The sequence below is a fragment of the Phacochoerus africanus genome, chromosome 2 (assembly GCF_016906955.1).
Source record: "Phacochoerus africanus isolate WHEZ1 chromosome 2, ROS_Pafr_v1, whole genome shotgun sequence".
Lineage (NCBI taxonomy): Eukaryota > Metazoa > Chordata > Mammalia > Artiodactyla > Suidae > Phacochoerus > Phacochoerus africanus.
The window spans coordinates 196,290,947-196,310,872 of record NC_062545.1 but is presented as its reverse complement, the minus strand read 5'-3'; the positions used below and the strand labels follow the sequence as shown (position 1 = coordinate 196,310,872).

The window sequence follows — 19,926 nt, the reverse complement described above, 5'->3', positions numbered from 1 at the left end:
AGATCTGGCATTGCTGTGGCTGTGGCGTAGGCTGGTAGCTACAGCTTTGATTTGACCCCTGACCTGGGAACCTCCATATTGGTAAAAGGTAAAAATTATTTACCTTTTATTTCTCAGTTATATCCACTGTGCCACACTTATGTAACTTCAGATAATCATATTTGTTAAATATTTTTGGTTGTTGCAGCTTATTCCAAAATTGTTAAATGCTTCAGCAACTATCAATGGAAATTACTGTAAAATACATTGTATAGTTTTATATACTTAAAAGTGAGGTACAGAAAATCATTTCAATATAATTGAACTTCTCATGATTTGAAGGTAATGCTATAAATTACTGTAATTACTGCTTCATTTGCTTACAAAGTTATGTTTGTCCTATGTTGAATGGCTCCAAATTGCTATAATTTGAAACCCTTTGTTGATTTCTCTGTAGTTTTTCTTATTCCCTTCATTATTTGCTATACCTTATTTTCGCTTCAGTTTATCTGCATTAAGCTCTAAAGGTCTGAAGGCCCTCTTACAGTGTAAGTGGACTTCAATTTGGAGATTTTATAGCACATATTTAAAAAATTTTTTTTCTATTAGAGTATATTTGATTTACAAGGTAGTGCCAATTTCTCCTGTATAGCAAGGTGACCCAGTTATACACATATATACATTCCATTTCTCATGCTGTCTTCCATCATGTTCTATCTCAAGAGACTGGATATAGTTCCCCGTGCTGTATAGCAGGACCTCATTGCTTATTCATTCCAAATGTAATGGTTTGCATCTACTAACCCCAGAACTCCCTGTCCATCCCACTCCCTCCCCCTTGGTAACCACAAGTCTGTTCTCTATGTTTGTGAGTCTGTTTATGTTCTGTAGATAGGTTCATTTGTGCCATATTTTAGATTCCACAGATAAGCAATATCATTCATATGATATTGCATTCATATTTGTCTTTCTTTTTCTGACTTACTTCACTTAGTATGAGAATCACTGGTTTCATCCAGGTTGCTGTAAATGGCGTTATTTCATCTTTTTTGTGGCTGAGTAGTATTCCAATTTGTATATGTATCATATCTTCTTATTCCATTCATCTGTCAGTGGACATTTAGGTTGTTTCCTTGTCTTGGCTATTGTGAATAGTATAGTATATATTCTTAAATATGTAGGTTTTAATGGCACAAATAGCAGCATTTTCACTTTAAGGTTCCTGGTCATATTCTAGAGGTTGACACTGATGGGAGAAAAACCACTGGACAAATGATCTATTGTTTCTATTACTCTGAGTAGGTTATAAAGTAATTTCATGACTCTCCACCTGGCAACAGTTCTTTAGGGAAATGGGAAGAAAATCTGTCAGTTTCCCAGCTCCTTGGTGTATTTGTTTCCCAAGGGTGAATTTATCATTTCACTTAAAGGAGTGGGAATTTTTTTCAGCGTTAGACCCACTTGTACTCAAGTGTTTAAACACATTCCAAAGATAAATCTAAAGAGTTTGTAGATAACTTAGAGTTTATGTAAAAATTGGTTCAGAGGCGTACTATTTTTGTTCTCATAGCATAAATAATTGAAAACTGGCTCCAGAGGATCTTTAACTCAACATAAGCAGTGCTTTGTAGTGGGCTATGCTGTTACTAAGAGAAGAACATCTTTATTGAGAACAATCCACCTATCTGTGTAGCACTTGGTTAGTTTTTAAGAGATACAAGTGGCAAACACGTTTTGGTTAACGATGAGAATAGAATAAATGGCAATAAGTTGTGTTTTATAAAGATTATTAACATGTAACATATATTGCATGACTGTTTTTTGTTTGTTTCTGAAATTCTAGGATGTGGTTGCCATTGAAACAGAAGTAAAATCAATGGAGAAAAGAGTTTCAAAAATCAAAGCTATCCTGTTATCAAAAGAAATATTTGATTTTTCACCTGAAGAACATCTTAAGCATGGGGAAGTAAGCATGGATCATTATTAAAAATATTTTCACTTAATACTTGTCATGCTTATTTTAAAATATGTTATAACATGATGTGATAAAATCTTTTTAGGAGTTCTCATTGTGGCTCAGTGGAAATGATCCAACTAGTACCCATGAGGGTGCAGGTTCAGTCCCTGGCTTCACTCAGTAGGTTGGGGATCCGGTGTTGCCATGAGCTGTGGTGTAGGTTGCAGATGTGTCTTGGATCCCACATTGCTGTGGCATAGGCTGCAGCTTCAACTCCAATTTGACCCCTAGCCTGTGAACTTCCACATGCTGTGGGTATGGGCCTATGAAAGAAAGCAAAAAAAAAAAAAAAAGAAAGAAAGAAAATCTGTTTAGTCTTGCTAAAGTTATAGTTGGGAAATAGAAATGAATGACTATAAATATCATGTTAAATCATCTTCATAGTGCTACTATATAAAGATACTTTTACTGTATGTTATTTTTAAATTTAATTTATTCCTAAAACATCAAAGTCTGGCAGTTTTTCCTTCAAGTCAAACCCAGGTGTTTACTAGTCTAAGAGCTTAAACCTCTAAATCAATAGAACTGGCCTCCAGCCCCAGCTGCCCAGTTTCAGCCACAGCTTCCTTTTAAGTGACTGGCTAACATTTCTTGAATTCACTTTCATATGTGGACATTGGCATTCCTGTGATTATGTTGGATAATTATGATTTAGATAGAGTCCCTAGCCCTGGAGCTGGAATATACTAAACAGTATCCAGACGTTGATTCCCCTCAGCCTAGCCGTCAAGAGCATGGGCTTTAGGGTCAGGCAGCCTTGCCTTCTAATCCTGACCCTGCCTTTTATAATCTGCCCTTAGCTGGGTCTTTTAACTTTTGGGCACCCAATTTCCTTACCTGTGAAAAGGAAGTCAAGATACTTACCTCCTAGGGAGGTTGTGAAGATGAAATGAAATACTGTAGATGAAGTACTTGGCAAAGTGAATACTTTCCTCTGATTTATTCATTGTGTAAATCCAGATTTCAATGCATCAGATGTCATTAAAGCAAAACAGAAATATACTTTTGGGACTTAGGAAGTCTGGCGGGATGTTTCTGTTCCAGTCAATAGGCATTTTTTGAGGGTCTGCCCTGTGCTGGGTGCAGTTGCTATGAAAGGTAGTAAGAGGCAGTGCCTGACCTTATATGGCTCACTGCCTTATAACGACATCCAAAGCAAAACCACAGCTCTCCAGAGAGTGGTGGGGGGAGAGAAAGAAGGGAAGGGCTGTCCATGTGTGCAGTGTAGTGCTGGGAGGTTACTGTGGCCCCAGGCTTTCTTTCCTGAGACATAACTATTGGAGCACAAGTAACATATTAGTTATTTTCAACCCAACCTAAGGAACTCTTTTAAGAACCAAACATATAGTTTGAAGACTGTAGTTTAAATTGGAATAGATTTAGGAGTGGCTTTTTTTTTTTTTTATGTGCCATGTTTATCTGATATAATTAAGGTCATTCTGGAAAACATACGTCCCATGAAGAAAACCATTGCTGAAATAGTGTCTTACCAAGTGGAGCTGAGGTTACCCCCAGCAGGAATGAAGCCTCTGCCTGTGTTTCAGCGGACAAGTCAGCTTTTACAAGATATAAAACTGTTGGAAAATGTGACTCAGGAACAAAATGAGTTGTTGAAGGTGAGTAGTTTGTGAAGACAGCCAGCTTATTGGATGAAAATGTTCAGCCAAAGCTGGTTTTGTTTTCAGTTTTAACAGCTAGGTAGATCAAATTCTCATGAGAATAAGTGCCACCTGTGTTGATTCTCTTTGGCTTCTTGCAGTATGTTATCCAGAGGGTGGCACTTGATGTAAGAGAGTAGCTTGCTGCTCGGATGGGGTTAAGGTGATTTTTCCCAGCTCTTACCCTTCTTCTGGTTGAAGACATCAATGCATGGTTACGGTCTATTTCATTCCATGCTAGAATTATCAAAGACTTACCTGGGTAAAGTGCTGTGGGAAGAGATTCAGCCGTGTGCAGTGCATTTGCAGTCTTGTGAGGCCAACAGACCCACAATAATCTCTTTATATATTTCAGTTGTTCTATTAATCATTTCATTTTATTACATGATACAGGTGGATAAGGCACTTTGCCATCTTTATTTTTGCACATTAGGAGACTAGCAGCCAAAGGTTAGATGACTTGCTAAAAGACCAGAGTTGACTTGTGTTGAGATTAATGTGTGTTCAAGAAAAAAAGAATTTGAGTTCCTAGACTCCTAGTATTATTCTTCAGATCAAAGTCTCTTCCTTCTAACTGATGACCTCTTCTAGCTTTTCCTTGAGGTTTTTTTTTAATTCTTCTGTTTTGATATATCTTCTATCTCAAGTCAGGAATTATCATTAGATAGAAATTCCATTTTACTTTGGTTTGTATTCCTAGATCAACAACTGCTCCTTAGGGAAAAGAAAGTTACAGTACTAGCCACAGAGTTTTCAACCCTGTGGTAGATCCCCTTCCTTAGCCCACTTTTCTTGATTAGGTGGGTCAGGGGAGGATAAAAGACTATTTTTCCTCCTTCCCACACCTGGTTATAGAAGAAAATTGCTATCTCTCTTAAATTTCATTCACATTTGATGGTCACTCAGTTCTCAGATTCAAGGATATTGTAAAATCTCTGGTTTGAGTCTGAGCTCACTTGGTTTCTCTGGCCTGGCTACTGATCAGCTGATGTCATTTCCTAACAGGAAGAAAAAAGATCTGGCACTCAATGTACTATTTTTTAATAATATGAAGAAAAGAAAAAAAATTCAAAGACAGAATATTTGATCAATTTCTTTTTCTTTCTTTTTTTTTTTTTGCTATTTCTTGGGCCGCTCCGGCGGCATATGGAGGTTCCCAGGCTAGGGGTCGAATCGGAGCTGTAGCCACAGGCCTACGCCAGAGCCACAGCAATGCGGGATCTGAGCCGCGTCTGCGACCTACACTACAGCTCACGGCAACGCCGGATCCTTAACCTACTGAGCAAGGGCAGGGACTGAACCCGCAACCTCATGGTTCCTAGTCGGATTCGTTAACCACTGCGCCACGACAGGAACTCCTGATCAATTATTTTTAATCTTTTTTTGTGCTTTCTTGGTCTCCTGGTCAGGAAAAGAAATCAACAATCCTAACTATGCATTAAAGTGACTCCTTCACAAGATGAAAGGGGGGAAATAGAAGAGAAAATTAGAATTTGTGCCAAGTTAGGTATCAAACTGTGCTGCTAAAATTTTCCATCTTATTGTGGTAGAGGTAATCAGATGTCATCTCAGATATTTCAAAGCTATGTAAGCCAGTGGTAGTGAAAATCATTAGAAAATGATCCATTTCTTTTAATTCCTGTGTTAGATATTGTCTGTGTTCTCATTGTAGAAAATAGGACACATTACTTTTGGGAGGATTAATAGGGCGTAGCTCATTTATTACGGGCTAGGGAACAGGTGTGTGCAGCGAACATAGTTACTCATTTCCAGCTTGCAGCTAAAATTGTAGTTAAATATTAAAGAAAACACAAGGAAGAATTCTGTGTCGGCCAGAAACTGTGTAGTCTCAAGAGGCATTTTCCTTCATTGTGAAGACTACTGAGGCAATATCTAGGTTTTCTTTTGAAGTCCATTTCTTTGTCTTTCATCACATCATTCAGTATACAAGTAGGTCCAAGCTCTATTACTCCCTTAACACTAAATTCCAGGTATTGTTCTGGTTTTGCTTTATTCTGCAAACTCGGATGGCCCTCAAACCTCAGCCTCTTACCATAAAATGTATAGCACAGATCCCAAGGAGTGCCAAGTGGGAATGTGTCTGGACCAGGAATATCCATCGTTTCTCAAATCACTTGCTCTTTCCATCCTGAATCAGGAATATCACCTTCCTGTGTAGAAACTCTCACATGGAATATTATTAAAATACTGTGTGTGACATATCAGTGATTTCATAAAAGTCACAGCTATATGTTAACATGCTGTAAAATGCTCCCAGAATAAGCCCACTGGACAGCAAATACTTTAGAGCAAAACTATGTCTAATTCAACCTGAACTCCCAGCACTGCACAGGTGCTTTGTCATTTAGTTGAGCAAGAAGGTCAGGAGTCAGCTTTGTGAGCCTGGTTCTCTGTATTTAGGTTACCACTTCCTATTGGAATCTATATGGGTGTGTATTAGCTGTAATTGATGGGAACGTGTGATGGGGGTAGATGTTGGAAGTAGCCATTGATCCAGTTCTTGGATTGTAACAAAAATTCTTTGGGGGGGGTTCTTTTATAGGTAGTCATAAAACAGACTAATGAATGTGATGAAGAAATAGAAAAGTTGAAACAGATCTTAAATGATTCTTCAGCTGAATTCTCCCATGAACATACGTCTCCAGACCAAGCTGTCGACCTGCCACAAGTACAGGTATATTTCTTTCATTCATTTGTCTAGTAGTACATTCAATAATCACTTTCAAAGCTATTGGTACCTAGAAGCTTTTTTGATGATACAGTGTATATCCTATTTCTGTCTTCCAATTGAAGATATTTTATGTGTATATTTACTTTCTATTCCTATTATATAAGTAGGTGATTATATAATTATCATAATAGAAGTCCCTTTAAGTATCTTTAGCCTCAACACTGTTCATTTTGGCCTGAATTTGCTCTGGTACCAAAGAAGCTGATGTAACGTGGTATTTTGGACAAACTGACTTTCTGGCTGGTTTTCTGGCATGGGGGTCGGGAAGGTTGGGCTTTAGAGGTAAAGACTGAAATCTTTATTAGTGTTCATTTGCTAAGCATTCTTTCCATATGCCATAATTAACAGTATCATATGGAAACAGTTATAGTGGTTTGCCTGTTAGCCTTCATTACTAGGGTTTTTTCAGTCTTTGTTTTTGAGTCAGTGTTTCTATAGTGAAAAAAAACCTGATAATATGCCAAGGATTGTAGAGAGCTGCTTTTTTTTTCATGCCATCAAGTTGTTGTAGGCAGGCAATTGCTCTGGTATTCAAAGCCAGGTTATAGCGCTATCTAGCTATAAGATGTAAGGAAATTTTCTTAATGTCTAAGGTGAAGTACAGAGAGTCCAAGATGACATAGCTGTTAAGTGGTAGACTCAATAAGGAGACTCGGTTGATTAAAGATTCAGTACCATAAAAATGCCAGATTTCCCTTTACATTAAAAAAATCCAAAGACCCAAAGGCCTTTTGTCTACATTAAAACTCAGAAATATAAATATTTGTTTAGATTATTTTAAAATAACAATAATAAACTCATTACACATTAATACAGATAACATTTTGGGACAAAAAATTATATTTCCCAAAACAAAATGTAGTAAGAAGCATGACATTGTTTCACATTTACTGCTATAACCAAAGTGCAATGTAAATCTCATTAAAGTCTAGCTTACTAGCACACAGCTAGTATCTCATATGCTTCTGCATTCAATCTACTGAAGTATGTAGTTTTGTTTGAAGTATATAAGGATCAGCCAGCTTCTTTAAGACACCCACGTATATGGAAAAGAGGGGAGTATTTGGATAACCCTTTTGAATAATTGTGGACATCCTTTGAAGCTACACTAACTCCAACAAGTAGGATCACTCACAGGTTCATTGTTAATGGAATCTGAAGCCATGTCAGTGCATTTTTCACGTTCTTACATTAAAATCCTTTGGTCTGTCTTGTACTTGACATGAATCTCTAGCCATGCATGATTTTATAACATCATGCTTGACGATTTGGAAAATATTATTTGACTAGTTATATAGATCCTCCAAATGGTGACACATTTCAGTAGTTGCTATTAAAAATTCACATTTATTAATATTAACATCTCCCTTTTCAGAAAAACCTTTTAGTGTCTATATATATATATATATATATATATATTACATACTTGTATGTATAGCTTAACAGCTATCTTTTTTTTCAAGTGAAAATAATGTTCTGTGGAAAAAAATGAATAGGTCGGCTTGAAACGTCATTGTATAAGTGCTTTTCCTCAATCATTGTACTTTGGTAATAGCAGAGGTGCTTTATTCATGCCTCCCAGTTTGTCATACGCAGTATTAAAAATACATATGCTTGGAGTTCCCTCTGTGGCACAAGGGGATTGGCAGCATCTTGGGAGCTCTGGGACACTGGTTTGATTCTTAGCTTGGCACAGTGGGTTAAGGATCTGGCATTGCTTCAGCTGTGGCTTAGGTCACAACTGAGGTTTGGATCTGATCCCTGGCCTGGGAACATCATATGCCATGGGGTGGTGAAAAAAGAAAAAAAAAAAAGTACATGCTCTTTATTAAGGATAGTCTTAAATGAAGCTGGCTTTTTTTTTTTTTTTTTCCCGTTAAGTTCATGATAGCGAAGAATCTAGTAATTGCTAATACAGTTGATGTTCCTGCTTTGATTTGTATAAGGTGTCAGTAGTTTTACCCACCACTGCTTTTGTGACATCACACAATGGAAAATGTCACCACAGTGAGAAAGACCAGTAGCACTTTAGCATTACTAGAGAATGATCTTGACCTCATGGAGTGCAGACTCCTGGGGTCTGCAGATGACACTTTGAGAATGGCTGCTTTGTGCTTGCACTTCTCTGCCTCCCTAATGCTAGTGTCTATGCAGACTAGTCTGTTTCTCTAAGTGTTATTCTGACGTCTGTAGTATGTCAGCTATTTCTTTGAAGTTTGGTGTTTATTGAAAAGAGACACAGCATATCCAAGTCCGATTTAATTCTTATTTCCCAAAGCAATCACAAATTTAACTTCAGACGAAATAGGGATATTGGTGTCGGAATATGGGCAGTAGCGTGAGAGCCATGGGGCTGGTGTCAGAAGCCCAGGTCTGCACTCTGTCACTCACTCTGTGGCTGTAGCCCTGGCAAAACCGCTTTCTTTGTCTGGACTTCAGAACTCTCATAGGTGGAGACAGTTGGGTTTCTCTGTAAAAAACTTAATGAATCTGTGAATAGCTGTAGGATGGATGGATGGAAAGAAAGAAATGAGGAAGAAAGGAATGCGTGAACAAACAGGGGGTTTAAGGAATATATTAGAAGCAAAATTCCAATAGATGAAGGTTTGCCAAAAAGGAGCAGGCTGGCTTCAGAGACAGCGCATGCTGTAAAACTCAGGCTTTGCACGGCGCTAGAGAGGGGCCTGGCAGATAAGACAATACCTGATATTTTCCCCAGACCCCAGACTCTATAATTCTGGAATCCTCTTAGACAGAGGTAGGCACCTGTTCTTCTACCATGTATAAGAAATTTTATTCCCATGCATCATTCAAATTTTTAAAGTAATGTTATAAAGCTTGAGGAGTTCCTATTGTGGCTCAGTGGGTTTGTAACCTGACTAGTATCCATGAGTTTGATCCCTGGCCTCAATCAGTGGGTTAAGGATCTGGAGTTAGTGGGAGCTATGGTGTAGGTCACAGATGCAGCTTGAATCTGGCATTGCTGTAGGTGTGGCATAGGTCAGCAGCTGTAGCTCCTATTCAACCCCTAGCCTGGGAACTTTCATATGCTGCAGGTGTGGCCCTAAAAATCAAAATAAGCAAAGTTTGCAAGCATCTGTCCATCATCCCCATAAGTTACACTTCACAGTACCCCCCCCCTTTTTTTTTTTTGGCTGCACATGTAGCATGTGGAAGTTCCCAGGCCAGGGACTAAACTCACACCACAGCAGTGACCCAAGCCAGTGCAGTGACAATGCCAGATCTTTAACTGGCTGTGCCACACCCACAGTACCTTTATTGTTTATTTATTCTCATTTGGTAGGAAGCTTTGGCTGTAGGGAAAAAAAAGCAAATGAATTAACTAATACTAAAGAAGGCTTCAAAAGTGATGATAAAAGTGTGAGATTTCTAGCCTTGTTTTCTCTCAACAGTTCCCCAAATTAGTGTGTGTGTATGAATCTCCTAGATGCTTGCTAGTTCCAGGCGCCTGACCCTGTAGATTCTGGTCAGTCAGTCCTGTGGCCACTGGAATAGTACAGCCTAGCTGCCACCACAGTCACCCGTGGAACCTGTTAAAAATTTTTGAGCCACCACTTGACCCCCAGAGATTGACAAGGTGGCGGGTTAGGTGAAGGCCTCCAGTGAGGGAGCCGATAAGCCCTTGCCAGGTCATTTGGAAATGCAGCCAGGAAGGTAGGGACTGTCCTGTACCCAGGACTAGTTCCTGCTCTGCCAGCCGCACAGCTTAGAAGCATCTTCCTCCCTTGTGCTGAATGAAGCAGGCTCCTGTGCAAAGGCCTCTGACATCCCAAAGCAATGCGAACATTCTTTCTATACAGGGAGAAATTGAAGGTATGGAAAAGCAGATTCTGAGCTTAAACCAGAAAAAAGAAGACCTGTTGGTGGACTTGAAGGCAGCCATAATCAACCTTCACCAGCACTTACAGAAAAAGCAGCAAGAATTAGAAAAAGAGGTGCTGTCTGCCGGAACATCAGAGGAGGATGGAGAGCCAGGGAAAGAGGCTTCAGAGTGGAAGGTGGGTATGACCTTAGGTTCACTGGCCCCACACTCCACAAGAGCTTTAAATGATGAGTATTTTTCAGGTGAAAAACCTATGGCATCTATGTCTACGGCTTAGAGTGAAGGGTTTTGTAAAAGTATAAATACTTCACCTGAGGTTACTCACTAGTGAGTATGAATCCTCAGGGTGTGTCTGTTCTGGACTCAACCCAGGATCCTTATGTCCAAGTTACTTAAGAACCTAGCTGCTTAGGGAATCCCATGAGCAGGTGGGTGGCAGCCACCCTTTGAAGTATCTTCCTACTAAGCCGTCAGCCCATTGCACACCTACAAATGGACCCAGCACCTCTCTAAGCCCACTCTGAATCCACATCAATGAATCACATCCTTGAATTGTTTGATGAGGAGACACAGAGGGCAATGCAAAAGAGAACGATCTAAGATTTGACTGAGTCATAATATTTGGCTGGGTGAGCTGAAAGTTGCTAGACCCAGAGGCTACTTGTGTGGGTGGGCATCTTGGATAAAGAGAGTAAAAAATTAGCTACATAAAAATGTGGCCAGGCCAGGATCCTGGTGACCTTGAAGGGCAGCTCTGCTGCAAGTCTTTGTGCTGTGTGCCTTTCAGTTGAACAGAACGGGCTCCATGTCCTTCCTGCCGGCAGTAGCGGAAGAGGCGGAAGAGAACTCCCTGAAGAATGAAGTAAGGAAAATGATTTTCTTATTCAAGTTTGTTAGAACCAAAATCTCTAGAAGGTCAATGACAAGATCTTTAAACACATAGAAACATAAGGATTTTTTTAATTTAATGCTGATATTTTATAAGGGTGATTGAAGTAGTTGTCTTCTGTTATTAACATTGTTTAAGTGCATCTAAAGCTACTTCAGTCCAGAGTAGGATAAATGTAATTCAGACACACTTGTTAGCGTGAGGGAGAAGATGAAGTTCCTTGTCGTAGCCTGACTTGTGAGTACTTTCTCTGGAGTTTTGAGAGTGTGCTGTTTGGTTGGCACTCCTGGTATGCTTTACAGAACTTATTTTTCTCCATATTGGAATGACTTTCTTTTAGTCTAAAACAGCATTGGGAAGGTCACGAAGAATGGTGTTAGCACCTAATCCTACTGCCAATCCTCACTACTCCGTCAGAACTGGCTGAATGAGACCACGACCAGTTGTCTCCCCTGACGTCTACTTCCACTGCAGACTTTAAAAACTGAAGTCACAGTGGGTCTTCTGCCATAGGGAAGAAAACTGCAGCAATTTAGTGTTTGTGTCTGAGTTAATTCTTTCTGCTCGTGTCATAGATTGTGCAGTAGCTCCACGTCACAGAGCCTGCTGTCCTTTAGTTTTTCCCTAGGAGACCATGGGACGAGTGGTCAGACAAGGAGTGGGGCTTGCTCTCCACTCTGACCTTCAGACACCTTTATGATCTGGTCCTGCCCTCTCAGGGCAGAGAGAAGTGGGAGAATGGAGGAGGTGCTGGGGCCAAAAAAGGAGTGCACCTCAGTACGATGCTAATTCAAGACCTGTATTTGTCTCTGAGCTGTTATGTTATAATAATTGTTTGTCTTTGACAACAATCAAAAATACATCTTCACAGGCTGTTTTGGAGGGCTTTGGGGGCTTTTTTTATGGCTGTGCCCTCAGAATGCAGACATTCTCAAGGCATGGATGGAACCCATGCCACAGCAGCCACCTGAGCTGCTGCAGTGACAATGCCAGTTCCTTAACCTGCTGTGCCCAGGGGAACTCTGTTAGGCTGTTCTTTTAAAGATAGCATTTAAGGTTACATTTACCAAAGCAGATCAGATTCCTAAAGGGGATTTCAAAGATCCCCTTTGTGTGATGTGAGCACACAGAGAATATTATTTCAGGTTTAGAAAGAACAACCATGTTTGGACTTCTATGATATAGTTAGCCAAAGAAATCAATGATAGCTCGGAGGAGTGGTGGAATTAAGGGCTGCCATTATCCTGCCTGGCAGGCTGAGTTTTACGCAAAAGAGATGAGGAGGATGCCTTATGATGGGAGGCAGTCGCTTACCTTTGCTAATCAATTGATTGCTGTGTTAGAGTGGAGATAAGACAGCAGAGCCGTCTTTGGGGTCTCCATCTTTACTCTGGAAACATGACAAGGACGTAGAGGAAGATGGGGCATCCTCATCCTCTGGAACCATTGTTCAGGTAATACTGGGCCAATCACATTTCTTGGGGTGGGGGATGGGAGGGGACAATGAATCAAGACAAAGACTTTCTTTGAAAGAATGCTTCAGGGGGAAACCTATGTGGCTTGAATATTTTTTTTGTTTCTCATTACTTCGGTGATAATAGGAGAGTATTTTTCTGAGGAAAACTCCATGTGTGAAATTCCAGACAAAACAGACAAGTCAGAGCAGCACCTAAAGGGTTCCCCTTAGTTAGAGCATTTAACATGCCTCCCTTTGGAGAGTGGCTGTGGGGGAGAGGCCTCACTCTCATCCTTGTTTTGAACAAGGTGGCATGGAAGGTAAATGAAGCAAATAAGTCTTTTCACCCCTTATGACCTTCAAAATCTCCAGTCTCTCCAAATAAGGGCACACTGCCCTCACTTTAGAAAATGGTTACTTGCTGATGTGAAGGTGATGTTTTTTCCTTGCTTCTGAGACAGCCCTGCATTATTAGGACACAAATGCCTCCCTGCATCCTGATCAGGGCTGACCCTCCCTCAGTTCCCAGGCTGGTCCTTGCATTGTTCATTGGCAGTCAACTCTGCTATCCCTGAATCTGCAGTCTCTGGCTCTCGATGGCTTCCTTTCCTCTCTACCTCAGAAGTTTTCAGTGTTCCCTTCCATAGCAAGTTCCCTTGCTCAGCTCATGGCCCTGCACCTCCAAACAAGGGGGAAGTGGGGGTGGGGGTGGGGGAGTGGCCCCAGAGCCCAGACCATCTCTTCAGAAACTACTCTGCTTCCCTGGGGTTCCTTCTCTGCATATCTGCCTGTGCACTTCCTTCCTACCCATCCACAAAGGCCTATCTCAACTTCCATCTCCTTCAAGAACCCACCTGCCTCCTTCCCTTTCTTTCCCCATATTATTCTGGACCTCAGCTATGACCAGTCACAGTTTTATGCATAGACGTGATATGGTTTCATGATAGGCAAGAACTTTATTGTCTCCATTTTGATGCCCTCTCCTGGGCTCCATTGGCTACTTTCATGCCTTGAGTTTCTTGATCCTGCTTTGTCAGTCACGTGGTACTTCCTCTTATTTATGGCTAAATGTCTCTACTTAGTGCTTCTCTTTCTTGGGCCCCTTTTGTAATCAAGCTTTTGTCCCAAACTATACATAATCTGCCAATGACTTCCAAATATCAATTTAGCGCCCTTTTATTAGTCCCAATGCTTCTTGATTTCTCCAGCACTACTTCTTCCTTCTTGAAAGGCAGTGTTCCTTTGGCTTTCTTAATTCTGTACTTTCCTGTCTCATCTACCTGCACCCACTCTTCCATCCCCTTCTCTGGCCCCATCTCTGTGATGTTAGGCATTCCACCCAATGTTTCGTCCTCTTCCTTCTTCTCCGTTTTCTCTCATGGCAGTTTCTTCTCCTCTCGTAGGTTTGATGGTCACCTCTGTGCCAGGGATTCCCAAGTCAAATCTCTAATCCTGACTTTTACCTTAAAAAAAAAAAAATCTGTCCCACATTTCTACCTTCCAGATAGATTTTTCTTTTTGGATGTGTTTTCTTCATGTCAAACCCATTTACCAACTTGCCTTCAAAGCTTCCTCTTCCTCCTGATTTCTCACTGTCTCTTAATGGCCCTACTGTTTTCACAAAGTACAAACTTCAGACATCTCAATACTTCATTGGTCTTATGTCTCCAGTAAGTAGTCAGGTGATGTCCATTCATCCTTCCATCCTTCTTCTCCTCCCATGATTTGTGTTACCATCCTATTCCAAGCAGTGGTTATCTTCTTCCCTAGACTTTTGGAGTAGCTTTCTAAGTGGGTTTGCAGTCTCTATTCATATATATGTCTCATACAATACTGTCTAATGGCTTTTCCTAAAACAATTAATGTCAAGCTCCAGTCTTTCCTGGATTCTGATTATCTACTGAATAAAAATAGTCTTCTTATGCTGGTGTTCCAGATTTTTTATGATCTCAATTTACCTTTCTAGTGTTATCTAAGCTTTACCTTTGTTTCCTGGTTCATACCTTTCTAATTGCAGTTACTGTTTTCCATACAGGGAGCTGAAAAGTAACATTTTGTTAGGAACTCCTAGATGCTTTTTATGTGTCAAGTTGTTTAATAATCACAGGAAGGGGTGAGGTGAGTTATATTCCCGCTTTAAAGATGAAGTAGGGGAGTTCCCGTCGTGACGCAGTGGTTCACGAATCCGACTAGGAACCATGAGGTTGCGGGTTCGGTCCCTGCCCTTGTTCAGTGGGTTAACGATCCGGCGTTGCCATGAGCTGTGGTGTAGGTCGGAGACGCGGCTCGGATCCCGCGTTGCTGTGGCTCTGGCGTAGGCTGGTGGCTACAGCTCAGATTCGACCCCCAGCCTAGGAACCTCCATATGCCGCGGGAGCGGCCCAAGAAATAGCAAAAAAGACAAAAAAAATAAAAAAAATAAAAAAATAAAGATGAAGTAAGTGAGGCTCAGAGAGTCCAGATTAACTTGTCCAAGACCACACAACTTGTAAGTAGAACAGTCAAGACTGGTCCATTATAACATCCATACTTTTTCTATCATACTATGTTAATTAATTGTGTACATTTCATTTTCTCATTGTTTAAACGAATAGCTTAATAAGTTAGGAGTACTGGATCAGAGTATATATCCTTTTAAAATGTGGTACACATTATCAAAATGCCCTCTAGAAGGACTGTGTCAATTTTATTCCTACCAGGAATGCATGGAAATGCCTCTTTCCAGATCCCAAGCTGATACCAGATATTTTTCAACCTTAGTCAGACATTGCCAGTGGCTTAAATTGCATTATATTCTAAGAATGTTGGATGTCTCTTTGGGTGTTTATTGGCTTTTGTATTCTTCCTTTATGGATTACTTGTTCATGCCATTTGACTTTTTTTCCATAGGGGATGACATCTTCCTTAATGATTTGTAAGAGTAATTAACACTTTGAAGATGTCATCCAGTCTGTTATTTCTCTTGTAACTTAGATGATAGTGTCTTTTGTGGCGCTTGTTATTCTACTTAATGTTGGTACTAATGTTTTTTTCCTTTATTGTTATTAAAAGTCTCTTCCCCCTACACACTTCTAGATTAGAAATAGATTCACTCGTATTTTTTTCAAGAATTTTTACGGTATGACTTTTACTTTTATTTTTACTTATTTATTTATCTTTTAAAAAGTATTTTAAATCCACTTAAATTTTTTTTTTTTTTGTCTTTTCTAGGGCCATACCTGGAAGTTCCCAGGCTAGGGGTTGAATTGGAGCTGTAGCCTTCGGCCTACGCCAGAGCCACAGCAACGCAGGATCCAAGCTGTGTCTGCGACCTACACCACAGCTCACGGCAACACCGGATCCTTAACCCATTGAGCGAGGCCAGGGATCGAACCCGCAACCTTATGGTTTCTAGTTGGGTTTGTTAACCACTGTGCCACGATGGGAACTCCGACTTTTACTTTTAAATATACAATTAGAATTCATTGTTAGTGAGATGAGGATTTAGTTTGTTTTTCTTGAAATTTCCTGGGTAGGATAGTTGTTCCCAAATTTATAAAATTTATCTTTCCCCCATTATTGGAAATGTGGCCTTTATTGTATAATCTCATTTAATTTTAGATCTCATAATAATCCATTTAAATACATACTTCTTTAGATTCCTTATATGTTCCTCATTAACTCTAGAACTTTGGAGAATTTAAGTCTTCAAATAAAGGCAAAACTGAAGAAGTTTATTTTTTTTCCCCTAATGAACAACAAAAAAATTTTTTTTTCTCAATGCACCCAACCTCTCTGGATGTTTTTGTGATTTGTAGAATGAGCAGGTGCAGGAGCTTTTCTGGACCTCTGATTCCTTTCATTACAGGAGGCAACTGGGAAAATAAGCATATGTGATAGTTCCATGGCACAGATTCTTGTTCCAGACTCACTGAACACTGAGCAAGGTCCAGAATTGTCCCTGAACCCTGACCAAACAGAAGAGGTAAGTACCTATTGGTGCCAAGCCAACTGCCCATTCGGTTACCTAGACCAACCCCCAAGATGACGAACACTCTGTGTTTTGCAATACTTTGTATTTTAAACCAGGAGTTCTTTGTGAACTTTAACATTTTTATGTGTGCTGCCAAGAGAGAGAACTGGAAAATTTGTCATCAGATATTTGTCATCAGAGTAAGCATGGCATAGAGCAGTTTAAGATTTTCTTACCACTTGTCAGGGTGAATCAGCCTTTCCATTAACAGCTACTTGTTCTTCTGTAGCTGTAACTGATGGGGGCAATGAAAGTGGAGGAGAGCTAATATTGATTAACTGCCTAATACATAAAAGGCGTTTGTATTTGCTATCTAATTCTCATTTAAATAAGGTAGGTTAATACCTACTATATATTTTCGAATGAGGAAATCAAAATTCATGGAGTAAACATAGCTGGCAAATAGAATCATAAGGAGTCAGACTCAGAATAGTCTAATCTGCCTTCCTAATTTGAATATTTAGTATTTAAAGATGTGAAACCAAGGCAGGTTTGGACTCACAAAATAAACTGCCACCATGCCATTCCAGTGACATATTTAGTATTTGCGCAGGTGCAATTAGGGTAGGGTGCTTTAGCCAGGGAGATTTGTATTTTATAAAAAATGGGAAGGGGTGTGCAGACACCTGTGGAATTGACAGTAAAATGTTTAAAGGGTTGATATTTATTCATGAAATAGAGCTGTAGCCAAAAAATTCCCTTGCATTTGAACTGGAAAAGTTAACACTTGACTGCAGAATCAAGCAGTATGACATCCACTAACTGAGGGGCTAACTTGGATGCCAGAGGGTTGACAGAATTATGTCAAGAATGTGAACCTGTAGACTTCAAGGCATAGTGAAGTCAGGGATTGAATCCTGGTTCTACTTACTAGCCATATGCCCATAGGCAGTTTGAATAACTTCTCTAAGCCTCAGTTTCCTCGTCTACACATTGGGAATAATCACAGGCTTGTGGTATGAAATGTGAGCTGGTCTTAGCACAGTGGCCTTGCTCAAGAGCCTAATAAAAGATTAGGTATTATCAATTTACATACGGCTTTAGAAATAGCATAATCCTCTTTAAAAGAAATATGCGTGGTCATACTTTTTTAGCCCTACAGAGTATACGATCATAAAACTTTCAGGTAAATAATTTTACTTTTAGAATTTGGGGTTATCATTTGGAGAAGATCTTAAGCAGAGGTGCTGTTGTGGAAACAACTGTGGACTCAGAATTAAAAAATCACAGGGCTATGTAACCTTGGGCAAGTGCTTTATGTATGGGGCTGAGCTTCTTAGAAGCAGTGTGGTGGGATGGAAGGTGTGTGAGCTGATTAAATGTTCGTTAAGTACACTTGCGTTTCTTTGACCATAAAAAAAGGTGAGTGAACTGATTCCTGGCATGTTCCCCAGGCCACCTTCAGCTATTGAAGCTCTATGGTTGTGAATAATCTTTTTACTTCCATCACCTTTGGATTCTTTTCAGGTTCAAATAACTAGCAAATAAAGCCGAGATCAATTATCCAGCTTCCTTATTTCCTCATTCACTCAGTGAGTTAGTGAGAAAGCAAAGAAACTCAATATTGTCATTTTGAAATGTGTGTGGCAGATATTGGTGTCAAGTAATGTTTTTGAATAAATAAGGAAGGTGGATGGTAAATCTGTTATTGCAGATTGATTAATTAGCTAATTAACAAATCAATCAGTATTAACCGATTATTATCTCAGATGACAAAAAAAGAGAATCCCAAAATCTTGGCCCCTAAGGTATAGCAGTATCTGAAAACTAGAAAACAGTTAATAAAATGACTAGAAATTGGTGTCTGGCAGTAAAATCACACATCTGTTGCTTTTTTAAAAATCAGGATTAAAAAAGAAAATTGAAACTGGTGAACCTAAGTATTAGACCTGACTGTGTATGAACTACAGAGAAAATAAGGCAAAGGAAGATTTCTTTAGGAAGGTGACTCTTGAAGAAAATACTAATGAAGGCAGGGGGAAAGAGTGTTTTGACCGAGAAGGCAAACATATGTCAAGTGAATAGATGGTCCCAGGGGAACAAGTACAACTCAGAACCCTTCTGCCAAACCAGCTTTCGTAACTTTCATCAGTGTGCATGAAAATAAATGGTGTTTTCATGCCCTGCATGTTTTTATTACCACTTGCCAATTGTATCTGCTTCTGTTGTACTGAAAATTCTATGTTTAGACACAATTCCACAAACACTAGGAAATGTGCACTTGAGTCAAGTGAGGGTATATATTTGGGAGCAACTCCCATTTCTCTATTGGCCAAAATTGTGCCTTATTAAATGTGAGATGTAGTAAGCAAAGTCTAACATAGAAAAGAGCATATTTCATCATAATCAGAATAAAAAAATATTTATTGAGATCACTAATTTTGTAGTGCAAAACACAAATCCTTATTCTTAAAGAAATCCTCCAGAAGGGTTGATCATACACTTTCACTAGTCTGGAAAGGATGTGGGAAGCAAACATATCTCTATCAGTTCATCTTTTGCCTTCAAATTGAAAGTATTTATTATGTATTTACTAGAATACTTTCACTTGGTACCTGGGGGAAATTTTTTGGGGGGGTAGATAAGCAAGCTAGTTGTTTCAGTATAGAAAGAACACACACATCATACTTTCTTTATACAGTGCTATAAGCATCTAGTCCTTAACAATATTTGAGTATCTAGAACGTGAAAAGTAGTTTTAGGGACTCTCACTGAAGAATAGGAGGAAAGTTTCCAAATTATCCCCCTGAAGCTTATAACTTGACTCTGGCTATTTTTAATAGGGAGAAGTTTCGGTAAATAATACGGGGGTGGGGGGCAGGTGGAGGGCTGGGGGGGAAGCTAAAATATTCTATAATCTAAGTTCTTGAGATGTGACATTTTAAGTGTGAGATAGAGTTCCCTGTGACCCCACCTGTATGTAAAGATCTGTTTTTTCCCTTTGAACGGAGCACACAGCAATGTAAGCGTTGCTTAATCATGTGTCACGCAACTTTCAACACCAGCCAATTCGCTGAAATGTTTCAGACACACACACCCACATGCACACCCTCTCGCTCACACTCACCTGTCTCCTGGGGCCGCCGTTTAATGAACTACGAGCACGTTCGCTTCCTCTGTGCCTGGGAACTCTGTACCTGTGTACACGCAGGTCGGCTGCTTGGAAACCTGGGGCGTCAGGTCACGTGACTGTTGCTATGCCTGTGGAGGTGCCTTTTTCTTTTCTTTCTTTCCTTCTTACTTCTGCCCTTATTTATTTATTTTCGCTTAAGTGGGGGAAATGCTGAAAGGTCACAGGTCCTTGCAAATCCAAATCTGA

The 19,926-nt window shown here is 39.8% G+C and overlaps 1 protein-coding gene across 4 annotated transcripts in view; it reads left to right on the top strand.

The window, feature by feature from the left end:
- The window catches only part of SYNE2 (spectrin repeat containing nuclear envelope protein 2), a 356,033-nt gene that overhangs the window by 229,676 nt on the left and 106,431 nt on the right, over positions 1-19,926 (top strand). For all 4 annotated transcript variants that reach the window (XM_047767512.1, XM_047767510.1, XM_047767513.1 and 1 more), the window contains exons 59-65: positions 1,823-1,945; positions 3,430-3,612; positions 6,218-6,349; positions 10,228-10,425; positions 11,038-11,112; positions 12,483-12,593; positions 16,443-16,559. In XM_047767512.1, coding sequence (XP_047623468.1) covers positions 1,823-1,945; positions 3,430-3,612; positions 6,218-6,349; positions 10,228-10,425; positions 11,038-11,112; positions 12,483-12,593; positions 16,443-16,559 — 939 coding nt within the window. The remainder of the gene's footprint in view (positions 1-1,822; positions 1,946-3,429; positions 3,613-6,217; positions 6,350-10,227; positions 10,426-11,037; positions 11,113-12,482; positions 12,594-16,442; positions 16,560-19,926) is intronic.